A 15,117-nucleotide genomic window follows, 5' to 3' on the forward strand; every position below is an offset into this window, starting at 1 on the left:
GTATCAGCGCTCCTTTCACAAGCTCGTGTGAGCAAAGAGCTTCTCCCCTTCTCCATGAAGACTCGCTTGCCATGTTAGCACCCAGGATACTGCAAAATCGTTAATGATGAAAATCATTGTGAGCTTCAGTGCCAACAGGGGTGGCAGCAATTATTAGCGTTGCTTCAGTGTTAGCAAGCAAAAGCCGGGAGTCAGGATCCCTGGTTCTGAGTTTAAGAAGCTGAGACCAGTGAGGAAAGCAAGAGGAATCTGAACAGTCACCAGGCAACTGAATGACCAGCTGATGAAATGCAGTTATGTGTTTTTCAGCCAACCAGTGCATCTGCCTTAGTAACAGATGCAAATGTAGGATCTTCAAACCCACCTCTGCCAAGCCATTGGCAATGAAATTGAGGATGATAAATAACTTTGGGTGAGGAGAGACTTGGAGGAGGGTTGCAGTGGTGGCCAGAATATGCATCTGGTGGTGTACAAGCGCCTTATGACATCTAACAGGCATCTACAGGCAGTACTGTGTGACTAATATGATAAATTTAATACAGAGAAGGTGGCACAGTTATACTGTTGTTTATATCCCTTAGACTAACAACATGCCAAGTATGCTTTTGGTGGTGTAATGCCACAAGATGGGAGGGTACTATCATTCAAGCATGTTATTAAACTAATGACATATAAAGATGTACTAAAAAGCAACAGTGATCATCTGCTACATCAATGGTGCTGGTAGTTGACCCTTCCAACTTTGTTTATAGGGCAGTGTAACTGAAAATGGAGGGGGAGCTCCTCCTGATCTGAGTTTCTCCCTGTAAGAGCATCTCTGTGTCTTCTGATAATGGAACTGAGAGAGTACCTGTGGGTACAGGAGACAGATACTTGGTCTCTTCTTCCTTGTCCATCCCAGCAAATTCAGCACACCCTGAAATGCAGACTTTATTTTCTCTTAGCATTTTGAAGGTGTCTTCTGTCTTGCACCATATCTAAAATTCTAGTTTAGACAAAGCCTGAGGGGGATTTAGGTTTGCATATTTTCCTAAGAGGATTATGTTTCACACTTAGTTGCTCTATGAATTGAGGGTTTTTTTTCATGATTTTCTAAGTACACGAAATGCTGCATACACATTCAGACTGTCCTGAAATGTGTTGTCTGGGGGTTAGTAATGGAAATGTGGTGTTTGAACTAGTAGTAAACTGAATTGCTGAGCCTCAGGGTTATTTTGAACTGAAAAAAACATTCTGGTAATCAGATTTGCATCACGGCTGCAGGAACAGTTGTAGCAGCACAACGGGAGTGGCTAGCAAATTGCAAGAGGGATTAGAAACTGCTTATACTGGCATCAGAGAAAACAATTTAATGTGAAACTACAGCCTAGGAATAAATCAGTGAGCACCCTTGGAAGTATAGAGGTACTCATAACACACTGAGATTCTGGAAACTCTTTGCTTGCAGATAAAGGCAGTAAGGCAGCTTGGTGGGAAAGATGATTGAGTAATAATTATTAACATAATGGATATATTATATGCATATAAATAATAATATTTATTAATAGGTAAATGGGGAAAAGTAGTGGTAGTCTATGGAGACTTATTTAAGTTCATACTCATAAAATCACCGGTGAGGTATGTACACCTCAGCAGTGGCACCTAGGAGTGATGGGTTCTGACAGTCCTTGTGCTAGGTGGGTGCTGTGGCATGGTCCCTTCACTCAGCTGGCTCTCACATCTGCCAGTAGGGTCATTTTGATGATTAATTTTTTTATTATGTAGGCTGTATCTTACACATTTGGGTTTTGTATTTACAGTGGCATTTGGGGGGCTGGGTGCAGCTCCTCATTTTGTGCTGCCTTTGGGGTGTTTGGAGGATGTGCAGCAGCAATTGCTGCTAAACACAAGCCTGTTTCAGGGCTTCTTCCCTGCCTTTTTTCTAAACAGTCAGAAAACTTGAAATACTAAGAATTCCTGACTTCATTTCACTGAATTGGAGGAGGGATCTGGCTCAGCCATAGAAAACTGATTAAAGCAGGATTAAACTCATCTGTGCGATTCACAGGGATGGTCAGAGCTTCCTTTGAAACTGACGGCTTGTGCCTAGTGCTGCCAGCTCCGTCATCTTTCACCTCTCTTATGTCATTCCTCAGTGGAGTGACGAGATGGGTATCACTGAGAAACGAGCGGCATTTATTTGGCAAAAAGGGCAAGGGGCAAAGAGAACTGTCCCCTGTGGCTTTGCAAATGACAGGCAGTCTCTGTAGCTCTATGTCTTCATTATTTTATCAAAGAACTGTACTTGTAGCATTGCAGACTCTACCACAGCAAATGTGGGACTGGTGGTAGGTTGGTGTTAAACCCTTGAAGGAAGGAAAATCTGAAAACACGAACTGAGGAGGAGCTGCTGGGAAGTGTCAACCTTTGTTTTGCTATAGAAGTTTGTATGGAGTAAGTTTGGTTTGGCGCCAAATAGATTCAGTGAGATAAGCAGAATGGATCAAAATTTATTAATATCCAAAGGTATGGGTTGGCTAGTGAATCATGGTTTGTGAGCTTTATGAGGACTTCCTCGTGCTCTCTAACCAGTGGTGATGTTTTGTGTTCTGTTTTCTCTGCAGACGTCGGCTGATCTCCCAGCGATCTTCTCTGGAGACTCTGGAGGACATCGAGGAAAATGCCCCACTGCGGAGGTCTTTTTATTCACTTTCTCTCTGGTTACTTGTCTGTAAGGCACATGCATGGACAGACCTGCTGTCCGTTCCCATGTTGAAAAGCAGCTGGGTGTTTGTGTTAAGATGTTCTTAGCGGGTAAAGAAAGGTATTGAAAGCTCACGCACCCTGCAAGGTGGTAGGTGATGTAAATTACACATTCCCTGGCTTTAGGCTATTAAATAAAAAGTCAGTATTTAAATAAAATGTCAGGAAATTAAAAGTCAGATTCAAGTACTAAAAAAGATTAGTTGTCACTAACATAACTAGCCCCTAATGTAAGTAGTACCTTTAACGAGTGAGTACAGCTGGTTTGATAAAGTAAACTTCTGAAGGCCAGGATTTTTAGTATTCTCATTTTTTATGGATTTTTATCGTTTGGTCTCTCAGCACATGCGGTCTTGTTTAGGTAACCAGCATGACTGTCTTTGAATGTTGGCAGGTATGTTTGTGACTGCCACCTCGCTAACAAAACTGCCCCTATCCTTGTTATATCAGCAGCTTCAGTGTGGTTTTACTTCTGCATCCAGGAGACCACAGCTTCTATGGGGACTGCAGTAATTAGTCGAGGGAATGCTCTGGGGTGGTGGGAAATGAAACTACTGTTTAACAGTTCAGAAGCAGGCTGATCAGTAATCTGACCAGTGCGTGGTATGCTTCCAGGTCAGCTGTTCGGCAAGGGGGCAGCTGAATTTTCAATGTCTCTTTATCTTGGGACCTGTAATTCAGCTGGTTTATATCAGTGCTTAGCCTATGACGTTGTTTATCCACATGCAGATCGGCTGTCTCTTCCACACCTCAAAGCAAAGACTTAATAGCAGAGGCTGTACCAACTGGCCTGTTACCAAGGCTTGATTATTTTTACAAAGCTTACCATTGAATGCTTACCAGCATGTTATGAAGCATTCTCATAAATTATTCAAACACGTATAATTGGCAAAAGATACAAACAAAGTGTGGTTTGCGAGGCAGTATTTTACTTGCTAATTTGCAGAATTGGTGGTGGATCCTCTCTCTTGACAGTATTTTCCCGTGAAAAGCTAACAAGGCTAATTGCAAACAGAGGGCGAGGGGATCTCAAGGATTTTACTAGCAGGAGGAAGGCAGAAATGGCCAAGTGATGTGTGCCTGTGCACAGTGGTGGCATTTGGTACAATAGGAACTGGCAGTCCCTGGTGGCTTGGGACCAGTGGTCTGTCATTTCAGTCAAACAAAAGGACCTCTTGAGCTTGGGAAGCTGGTGAACGCTGCCAGTGCATAGGAGAGGATGGGAAAAGTAGGTTAAGGAGGCTCAATACAGAGGTACTGTGGTGGTCCCGTGTGCTGGTAGTGCATTTGATACCTGCTTTTTTGAGGATTGCTTGTACTTAGTAAAGAAAGAAGAAATTCTTCACTATGAGGGTGCTGAGGCACTGGCACAGGTTACCCAGAGAAGCTGTGGCTGCCCCATCCCTGGCAGTGTTCAAGGCCCAGTTGGATGGGGCTTTGAGTAACCTGGTCCAGTGGAAGGTGTCCCTGCCCATAGCAGGGGAGTTGGAACTGGATGACCTTTAAGGTCCCTTCAAACCCAAACCATCCTATAGTTCTGTGCCTGTCCCTTAGCTCCCATGGAGGATGCAGCAGCCCTGGCCAGGCAGTGCGCAGTTATCTCCAGTGTCTGTGCGCCATGCCATGCCTTGTAACAAAACAGCATGGAGATGAAACAGAGAAAGCTTTCACATGTGCTGTGGTTTTAGCTGATTAAAAAGAGCAAGGCTGGAAGGGGGTGGGGAATATTGCTGTTTGTCTCATCTCTCCTCCCTCCGGCTATTTCTTTCTGTAACTGCGATTTAAAAAGTATGTTCAGATGTAAAATAGATTTAAGGATTAATGTTAAGAAGAGTGGTATTTTTTTTCCTGAGGTAATTTATTTCATTTTCAGTTGGTTTGTATGCTGTCAGGAACATGAAAATTAATATTTAGAGTTCAAAGCAAATAGGAATTATCCTTTCAAATTAGAGATTTTAAATCTTTCTAAAGTTAAAAGAAGAAAGAGCTTTGCTCAGTAGCTCCTTTACCAATAGCTGAGGAGGACAGGACACAAAAGTTTAGGGTTGGTGTGAGTGGGAAAATCACATATTTACCAGATTTTGGTTTAATTTGTTTTTTCCTCTGAAAGCGTTGGCTGAGCTGTCACGGCAGATTACAGGAAGTTTTATTTTGCTCAGATTTTTTTATTATGCTTTTTTTTTTTGCATGGGGGGGGAGGGAGGGTGTTGCCTTTTCTTATTATTATTTCAAATATCTTTTTTTTTATTTGAGCTGTCACGTTTCCAGACTTATTGTCTTTATTGTTCTTGCCCATTCCTAACATGGGGTGACTTGAATCATTTGTCTCGTCTTTCCTTCCTGCCTTTGTGTAGGCTTCTTGGCCGTACAGCAGGGAACTGAGCACTTTTTCTTCGTCCCTCCCCTCTCCCTCCAACTGATTTATTTTTCAGATGTCGGACACTCTCAGGATCACCCAGACCAAAGAACTTTAAGAAGGTTCATTTTATCAAGAACATGCGGCAGCACGATACCAGAAACGGCAGGTACTGTGCATGCAAAGGCTGCTTCTGCAAAGGCAAAGGGGTGTGAGGGGAAGGGCAGGGTCAGCATCCCTGTGCAAGAGCAGTGTGCCAATGCCACTTGCCACATACATAGTAATGGCCTTTAAAATAGCCTGTGAAGGTGCAGGCTGCAGTGCATGCTTCCTTGAGTGAAGCACGAGTCAATGGAAGTGCTAGCCCATGCGTTTTTAAGACCTGTGTCTCCTTAATACAAACAAGCTGTATAAAAGGAAAATCTGTGTTGCTGTTGGAGTAAACTAGGCATAATCTGGTTGCATTTCTTCAAGGGTAGTGCAAAGTGTGAGAGGGACACATGGCCAAACCTGCTGGGTCAAGTTTAGCAATGGCTGAATGATACTTCAACATGTATCAGTTGGGTACAAAGTGCTGGTTGGTAAGCACACAGGTAGGGATGATTGTGGCAAGGTGAGGAATGGGATCCATGTCTTCAAGGCGGGCAGAGTGGCTGCCATTGGGTGTGTGAGGGGTGCAGCCTGAGCTGGGATGTGCACTGCTGCCATAGGCACCATCTGACCTGACAGTCAGACCTGACGTCTATGGCCAGACAGAGCTTCCCTTACAGCAGAGGCATGGCGCCTGTTGTGATGTTCCCATCAGCAAAATAGGTTCTTTATTGCAGTAGCATCCAGCTCAGAAGTGAAACTAGCTCCTCCCTGCTTATAAAGAAGACAGCTGCCCTCTCTGGTGTTTTTCCCTGTGTGCCTCATGATTTCATTCTTGCCCTCCCAAACATGAAAGGTTTGAAATAGGTTATCTGAAGAGGTTGCTTAGAGACCACGTGTAGTCCCACTGAGAGCTGACCCTTGCATATGCCTGTTCTTATAAAACTGCAGTGGGTGAGAACAGCGTACATTCCTGTGGACTGATTTGTGCCTATGGTTTCCATCAAATGTGGAACCAGGTCAATAGAAATTCTGACATCACATTGAACCACAGGTTTTATGAGTTGAATTCTGGTAGGTGTTACTTGGCTCGAGCAAAATTTTCCTCATGTTTATTCTCATACAGACAATTAAATGCAGTGAAAGGTAGTAATCAACAGAAATACTGTGGCTCCAAAGGTGGCTCTGAGGATGGCAGCTTTTTAGAAACAGCTTTTGTAGCAAACAAACACATGAAGAGCTGTTGACTTGACTACTGTCTAGCTGGCAGCTGATCATTGTCTTTACAATAAATACATGTGGAATCAAACACTGAAAAACAGACCTCTAATTTTAGTCTGGTTTATGCATAACAGATGTGTGCTCTGGGAATTTCTTATGGCAAAAAATACTTATTCATAAGGTATTATGCAAATTCCACAGTTAACGAGTGCTTTCTGAGATGCGTAGATAAAATACATGCATAAATTTGATAGGACTATCACCTGTGAAAAAATGAATAAATATTTGATTTGTAAACTGTTTTCTCCATATTTTGAGAAAAAATATTTGTAGGATATTTGCAGCATTTTATCTTAATTCATAGATCGTTTGCTGAGAAAATAGTGAGTAAGCTTCTGTTATTCTGCTGGCTTATCTTCATCAGCACAGTTTTGCAGAACATTTCCATAATCATAATAAAGATCTCTTTATCTGGACCACAGACACAGTAAGAATAAGGTACACAGTTCTGAAAATGCTTTTTGTCCTACGGACAAAGAACCACAGCAATATTAGCTAAAAATAAAATGCAAAGTCAACGCTTTGTGTTGCCTGTGTGGCCAGCTCAGTCTAGCAGTAAGTAATCTGAGCTCATACCCGTTTTTTCTGAGGGGTCTGGGTTCTGTTGTAGACATTCAAATTAGTGGGAAAATAACAGGCATTGGATCCACTTCATGTGTTCATTGTAAAATCAACAGTTTCTGAGTATGTTAAGACCTTTAAAGTTGGTGTCCTCCCCCGTTCCCTGTGACAAAGAGGGACGTAGTTATTGCAATGGATAGAAAACCCTCCTAGGGCTCCTTCCCATGCCCAGGCCTTCATCCCAGGTGGCTCATGCATGGTCATGCAGGATGCGGCTACTGAACCAGACTGGAGTTGGGTTCTCTGTGAAACCTCTGACCCTTCTGTTGCAGCATGTTAGATTTTTACTTAACTTGAGGAACCAGCTTTGAAACCATCTATACAGAACATATTTCTGAGTGGTGAATTTGATAGCTGGGCATTAAAATGGCTAGTGCTTTCAGTAATTGTTTCACTGGCTTGTGACTATGAGTGTCACAGCAAACTGCAGTGTGGTAGGTAGCTCAGGGCTCCCCCCTCAGCTGGCTGCCCTTATTTGTGGCTCTCAGCTTGCAAAGTGACATGTCCTTGTCCTGTGGCACTGAATGCTTTTGCTCTCTCAGCCCTGGGAATGGTACATGGGGAGCAGTGATGCTCTGGGTCCAGCCTTTGGTGGTCCAATGGCAAGGTCGGACTGGCTGTGGTTAAAATAGCAGCCTTCCAGTATCTGAAGGGGGGCTATGGGCATGCTGGGGATGGACTATTCATTAGGGACTGTAGAGACAGGACAAGGGGTAACAGGTTAAAACTTAAACAGGGGAAGTTTGGATATAAGGAAGAAATTCTTTACTGAGAGGGTGGTGAGGCACTGGAATGGGCTGCCCAGGGAGGTTGTGAGTGCTCCATCCCTGGCAGTGTTCAAGGCCAGGTTGGATGAAGCCTTGTGTGGGATGGTTTAGTGTGAGGTGTCCCTGCCCATGGCAGGGGGGTTGGAACTAGATGATCTTGAGGTCCTTTCCAACCCTAACTATTCTGTGATTCTATGATTCTAAAATAAGAGTTCAGCTATTTAGCACAGAGAAAAAACACCTATACACAGACCACATCTTATCAGCTAGTCCTTGTAAAGCTTCCTGTTGACGGTTCTGTGCACTGGTTAAACCGGTTTCTTCGGATTTTTAGGATGTGGCTAAGTAAAGGAGCTGGAAAATTCTGTTTCCCAGACTGTGTTATCAAAAAGCAGTCTTGTCAAATAGCACAGAATAAATTTTCGCATTACAAGACAAAATAAAGTCAACCCTAACATACAAATGAGCACAGATATCCACCAGTGTGTCGTTTCACCCACATTACTCAGCTGGTTTGTTGGTGGCATCTTCCGTAAGCTGTGAAGCAGATTTCCTGTCCAGCAGAAACAGGCCACCAAAACAGCAACCTGAGCCAGCTGAACAAACAATACCTGGTGAGAACGAGACAAGATTTCTAGAGTCACCGTGTATAGCAGATAAAAAAGCAGTAAAACAGTGCCCCTCTCTCACCCCCATATTATTGCTTTCTCAATTTTTTTGTTAGTATACAGATCTAAGCCAAGGCCAAACAGCATCTGTAGGCTATGAAAGGTCTCTTTTAATGCTCCTCAATTGTGGAAATGCACATGTGCACTCTAAGAAGCTGACTATTTGCAGCATCCTCACAGTTCATAATTACTTTCAGACACCTTCCAATAGCCTCATCTTGAACCTGGGAGACTCCAAAATGATAGCTGCTACCAGACAGCATCCATGGTTTGTGTGTTCACCATTGCATGCAGGGTAGCAAAGCCCTTGTAGTCAAACATCATCTATCAGGTATAAGAAAAGAGGCTATGGTATTTTACAGGTAAATGGTACATACCATGTGTATCCCATTGCCTGATCTCAACCTTTTGGTGAAGCACAATCAAACCTAGACGGATACTAAAGAAAGACATTCTTCTTCTTCACATCAAGTGGATTACTGATTCTGTCAAGAGCCTAGTGCTCACTAGGGTTTTATAGTTTCATAGCATACACCTCCTTAAAGAAATTGGAAGATTAGCTTTTACAGTCTCAGAAGTTGGACATTGTCAGAGCTCTCTTGTAAACTAATGGTTGCTCTGAACCATAGTAATTAGTACAACTTCTTGGTGAAATGTGAGAATTAGGGGATGAAAACCTTTTCATTAAACATGTCTGTGTGGCACAATGGCAGTCAGGGCACGTAAACCCTCTCTGGCTCAAGCTGCTTCTGATGTCTTATTCAGAGCTACGCAAGACTGTCAATGCCCTTTGTTGAAGAGCTGAAATCCAGGAAAATGCTTTTCTCCCATGAAAAATGATTCAATTTTCCTGAACAGCAATGGGCTTCCACCACACCTTCCCCAAAGCAGACTTTTTGACAAGTTTCTGGACTTTCTGCCCCAGCAAACTATTGCAGGCCCTCAGGATTTGTTTTCTGTGTATATCATCAGACCGCTAAATAAAAATACTGTTTTATCCTTCAGTGATGAGCTTCTGACCACTGCCTTCCCTGCTTCTCCTCCAGTCCAGCTCCTAAGGCTGTTTTGCGCCAGCCCCCTCCATCAGCCATGCAGATGAAGTTTTGCGTCATCCTGGCAGTGGAGGCCATGGGCATCTCTCCTGCTCTGCCTGGGAGATCTGTATGTAAAGAGAATCCCAGTTTATGGAAAGAAAGTGATACTCGGGTCCCAAGGGAAAGAAGTCTGAAAAACAATAGAGGCTGGACTAGTGCTTCTTACTTCCTTTCTGGTCTGATTTCTTCTGATACAGCAAGTCTTCTATGGTAACTTCCCACTGCTGTGTCTGCTTCTTGACATGGAAGCAGAGTATTCTCTTTAAGTATTAGGAGTTGGGTTTTTTTTTAGGGAGTTGCAGGGCATTGGCGGAAGAGCCGTATTTCCAGAAGGAGCCAGAGGGAGTGGGGGAAATGCTCTTAGTGGGTACCGTGGTTTTCCAAATTCAAAGATACTTTCTGATGTCAGCCTCGAAGCCTGTGCCAAGTTTCATACATCAGCAAACAAGGCTTCCAGGGAACAAGCAAGCTGTTGTGAATAGTCAGCCATTCAGCAATAAACAGTGGCAAGCACGAAATCAATCACATGCCAGGTTTTTTTTGCTTGTGGATTGCCTTTCTCGAATGTTAGAGATTATTTCCCCCCTCCACTCTGTAACTTACTGCTGCACCAGGAGACCCTCTTACAGGGTATGAGATATTTACCGTAGGTAAGAAGTGTTATAGCGTTCAGACAAACAATGAAATCATACTTCTGCTGTGGCAGGAGATCTTCTGATGCTGTATGCGTGTTTATTATTAGAACCCCTTCATTTATTAAAGGGTAAATACCCCTTTGCTTTCAGACATGCTTTCAAGGAAGAAAATAGGATTGCTGTAATGGAATGATCCAGGAGGAAGAAAATTGATCATTCTGCGTTTTTCCAAGCATTAGATGCAGCAGCTCTCTTGGGGTTCTAAATCTTTTCCAAGAACGATGACTAAGCTGGTCCCTTAAGGAAACAGTGTTTTAATTACAGCATAACTGGTACAAGATTTATGGGTGCATATGGTGGTTTTCAGTCAGTAAAGAACAAAATAGCTTGCTAGGGTTTGTTGTCTAGCTCTGACCAGTGTAGGACAAAGGATGAAGAATTGAGCTGAAACCCTTACAGACAGATCTGTGGCACACAATGTCGTGAAATCAATGCTGGAGAGCAGAGCACAGAGCTGCAATAGCCCTGACAACCAACTTAACAGTATGTTCTAGCATTTGGACCACAAGTGGAGATTTTTAGAAACATAAAATATCAGTAAATTGTAACACCAATCACATTAGAAGATGGCACAAATGGCCATCACTGTGTCTTAGAGGAATTTGAGGTGATGCAGCCTGTTGTCCGACTTTAGAAGGAAAAAGGGCTTTCTCAGTGTACATTGTACAAATGTAGAGGTGTTGGTGTCCTGAAGGGAATAAGGAAAGAGGCTATATTTATAAACAATCAGTTATTTATTGGCATTCTTTATCTTAAATCTTAATTAAGCTTCTTTTAGCTTCTTGACAATCTGCATCTGCCCAAAGTATAATAATATAGCTATTGGCAGTCCATGCAGTTCCGTGGAAGGTGGTTCTTGACTCAGGTGGTTTTGATGTTGTTTAGTGATACATCAGAGCTTGAAGGCTAAAGGCAGTGATGTGGCTGCAAGACAGATAGGTTGCTCTAAGGTATTTGATTTAATACTATACAGTGACTTTGCAGCTGATGCAGAGATTTGGAGACTGATTAAAATACAAGGTGTTTGTTGGAACAGTGGCCTGGATTCTGAGATAATCTCTGTGCAGGCAGATAATGTATGATTTCGTGTAGCCAAATCTTGAACTACTTGCCTATAAGGAATGAAGACATGTCATGCTTACAGGAGGAAGGATTCAGCACTTGCAGTTAGTGGCTGAGATAGATGTGGCACTGGAGGAGAAGGGGCAAGGAGCTGTTGGATCAGTCATGCATCATAACCAAGAGGGCTAATGTGATTATTGAGCACAGGCGTTTGCGGGTCATCAGGGCTAGGTATTGATCTTAAGGTAAGACTGAGAGGTACAGTGTTCATATCTGCCATCTGTGCAACTGCTGAGGCTAGTGATGCTGCCCAGAGACCAAGAAGGGTGATGGGGAAAAGCTGGAGAAGACTCATGGAGGAACCTAGAAAACAGTGAAAGGATCTGAAAGCTTATAATAATAGCAGTCTTTGACTTCAGCCATGAATAAGGCTATTTCAGGAACAGGAAGCTGAAAATCAAGGGTGTCCTTTGGTTTAGCAGAGACAAGTCACGACCAGCACATGGAAATTCACTTCCAGTAAAAGCAAACTCCAAGTCAACCACAGAGTGGTGGTATGTATCACCTGAGTTGCTGTATTTGTTTAGTTTCAGCTATAGTGGTGAGCTGTGAGAGTGACTCCTTGCTTCTCTGGGTGGACTCTTGTCACTAGGACTCCTTTCACTAGAAAAACATCTATCCTAGGTTCTAAGTAATGTATTCAAGATAGTCTTTCCAGAAAGCTTGTAGAGGGGATGGGACTGCACTGCTCATTCACTGTGTAAGGTATGGCACAGGCTGCAGCACTTCTGTAAAGACTCAGTAGCATAATACCCTTGCACTTGTAAGATAAAAAAGAGGGAGAAATTATTTGTCGTGAAAGCTTTATGATTATGAATTAGTCAATGGTAACATCTGTTGCTTTGCTTATTGTGGTGGGATATTTTTTAATTTTAGCCTTTGATTTCTTTTATTTTCTTTTATATTTTAGAATAGTCCTTATCAGCAGCAGAAGATCCTTCTGTAGCATATTTTCAGTGCTGCCATATCGAGACTGTACCCAAGTCGGGTATGTATATTTATACGTGTACTACATAGTCTTTCTGAGCCTGCATGTAGACCTGATAATGGACGTGTACTACATAGTCTTTCTGAGCCTGCATGTAGACCTGATAATGGACAACAGCATGATGGAGGCTATTGCTTTTACGTATCTGCTCTGAGTAGAGATAAATGCAGTTAGATATATTTGCCTTGTGGAACATTACCAGGTTAAAACTACAGCTCTCAGTCCCCAGTTTATTTATATGTGTTGTGGTGTCTTTGATTATGAAACTGGAAGAAACTACTCTGAAATAAATGTTCTTGAAAAATGCCCTGTTTTTATTGTGTCTTCTGACTTCACTCGTCTTTGACAAAACAAGTGCTCTAGACAGCACATTTTTTATAAGCAGTCTTAGATTTCTTATTCTCCTATGCAGATGTGGTGCTGTGGTATCTAGATTTATGGAACTACAGAGAAATACTTGGATTTGAACATAATACCTTTTTGTTGTACATTTGGCCATTGGTCAGATCGTTCAGTCATTGAAAACAGGTTGTTTTGGCCATAATACCATAGAGGTTCTTTTGGCTGAATTACCACGCAGGTTCTTAGCTGGTGTAGGCAACACCCATGGAGCTGCCTTGTAACCCTCAACTAGACCTCTGATAGAAAGACTGTTCATATTGAAGACTGAGAAGACTTTTTGCTCTTCCATTGAAACTGCAGAAGTAGAAGAAACTGGATTTAGCTGGGAGACATTGCCTGGCAGGCTCTGTGGCACAGCTTCTTGGGTGCCTTCAGAGACACAGTGCAAGGTTGGGAAGGGCAGTGCTTGTCTGTGGCAGCTCTGTGCCCCTGGGGCAGAGGAGTAAAGCCTGGCCACCACAGCCACTCAATGGACAGCTGAGGGTTAGCTGTAGTGGGATTGGCTCAGCACCTGCAGGGCACAGAATTTGGGGGAAATACTCAGTTGATACACTGAGGTGGGTTTGAAAGACCCATAAATCATCTAGATTCAAATTCATCAAGTGCATAAAGGGTGAATTCGGCTTCGCACTTATTAGCAGCTCTGTTTAAGTCTGGAGAATTGTTTGCCACAAGCTGCTTGTGCATCACTAATTCACAACAAAGGGAGATTATTTTTAATGCAGAATTGAAAGGAGACACCTTTGTAGGAGAGTCGACTTGCTCTTCTGTCTCTTAAAGTAAATTTTTTCTCTTAATTAAACTGTGATGACTCATCAGGCGAATTCTTGACAGACTGGCGGCTTTGTTCTCTCTTTTTGGGTATATTGTCGTTCATTTATGGTCATTGCCCGGTGGAAATTGTCTCTATTGAAAAGTGAATGTATTTTGAAATGCTGATGACTAGTTACACCTTCTGAATTGCAGCAGTAACAAAGCCAGCTGCAATCCTAAATGTTATTTCAGCATATCATATCTTATACCATGCTCTTGCAGCAAGGCGGCATGGGCCGAGAAGGTACCAGTACAAAACAATCCAGCCCTGTTCCCTTTGCTAAAAACCCTGCAAGATTAAAAAAAATGCCCTTTGTCTTTCTTCCAGAGCATCAGAGGAAGAGAGAAACAACTCAGTGGCACCTCCTTCTAGGAACAGCTGGTGCAAAGAACAGATGAGGCAGTATAGCATAAACTGTAGGCACTCTGTTCAGGCTGCACAGTGCTTGCTCACTTCATTGCACATTTTGGATGTGTAGTAGGAATGGGGAGAGACACTGGTACCCTTTTGAAGTTCTGTAGTGACAGCATCCTGTGGCCTTTGCTTTCTCTGACCCTCTGGATTGCTCATGTCTGTCCCTGGGCAAGATGTCTGAACTGGTTTTTGTTCTGCAAGCATTACTGAATGGTTATCAGTGCAGGGAGCCATGGGCACATCTGCAGTGAGATGGGGATGAGCCCTGGCAGGAGCAGGAGAGCAGGGTGGATGTGCATTCAGGGGGGACTGTTCCATGTGAGAGGAGCACATGGTGGAGCTGCTGCTGCTTCTCCACCTCTGCTCTGACTCATGGGCATTGAGGCCAGCAAGAAGATGTACAAGCACGGCTGTGTTTTGAGGAGGCTGCCAGTCCCCGTTACATTGTAGGCAGCACAGAAGAGCCGTGCTGTATCGATGCTGGCAGCTAAGCTGCACTAACAGATTCATTTTAAAAACCTGTCTGAAAGGCAGTTCCTGCTGTCACAGCTGAACTCTGTACTTGGCTGGGGTGCATGAGGCAGCATCACCCCCTACTAACAATGTGCAAGCAATGTACTCCAGGCTGCAGCCCTTGCTTGCCCACCCTCCATGCTGAGGTCAGGCTACAACAGCAAACTTCCCAAACCCCCAAGCTGTGTTTTTAAGTGGTTGTACAAGTACAAATGGAGGTCTGGGGGATGAGGGGAGGAGAGCCGTGAGAGTACGTGAGTGGATGAGGTTTGAGCTGTCCCCTGGAAAATGTTTCCCAAATCCCCCTCCCAGGCAGCCTCACCAGAGTGCGGCTGGCAGCGCGCTGTTGAAGGGAAACATACTCCAGAGTGATAGGTTTTTCTGTTGTGATTTCAAAAGGCCAATTTGGTGGTGCTTGCTAGGGCTGAGAATGAAGGACACCGTGTACCAGGGGAATTACTTTCTCCAGTTTTCTTCGTTATGCTGAAGAGAAATGGAAAGCACAAAGCTGCGGGTGATGTGGTGGGGAGGAAAAAAGTCATGAGCAGAA

At 43.4% G+C, this 15,117-nt stretch overlaps 1 protein-coding gene across 3 annotated transcripts in view; it reads left to right on the top strand.

The window, feature by feature from the left end:
- Positions 1-15,117, top strand: part of CABLES1 (Cdk5 and Abl enzyme substrate 1) — a 71,461-nt gene that overhangs the window by 32,780 nt on the left and 23,564 nt on the right. For all 3 annotated transcript variants that reach the window (XR_010610162.1, XM_065668118.1, XM_065668117.1), the window contains exons 2-4: positions 2,604-2,675; positions 5,175-5,267; positions 12,347-12,424. Coding sequence is in view for 2 of the 3 variants with exons in the window: in XM_065668118.1 (XP_065524190.1) it covers positions 2,604-2,675; positions 5,175-5,267; positions 12,347-12,424 (243 nt within the window). In the remaining variant the exon portion in view is untranslated. The remainder of the gene's footprint in view (positions 1-2,603; positions 2,676-5,174; positions 5,268-12,346; positions 12,425-15,117) is intronic.

Source organism: Lathamus discolor, chromosome 2, assembly GCF_037157495.1.
Source record: "Lathamus discolor isolate bLatDis1 chromosome 2, bLatDis1.hap1, whole genome shotgun sequence".
Lineage (NCBI taxonomy): Eukaryota > Metazoa > Chordata > Aves > Psittaciformes > Psittacidae > Lathamus > Lathamus discolor.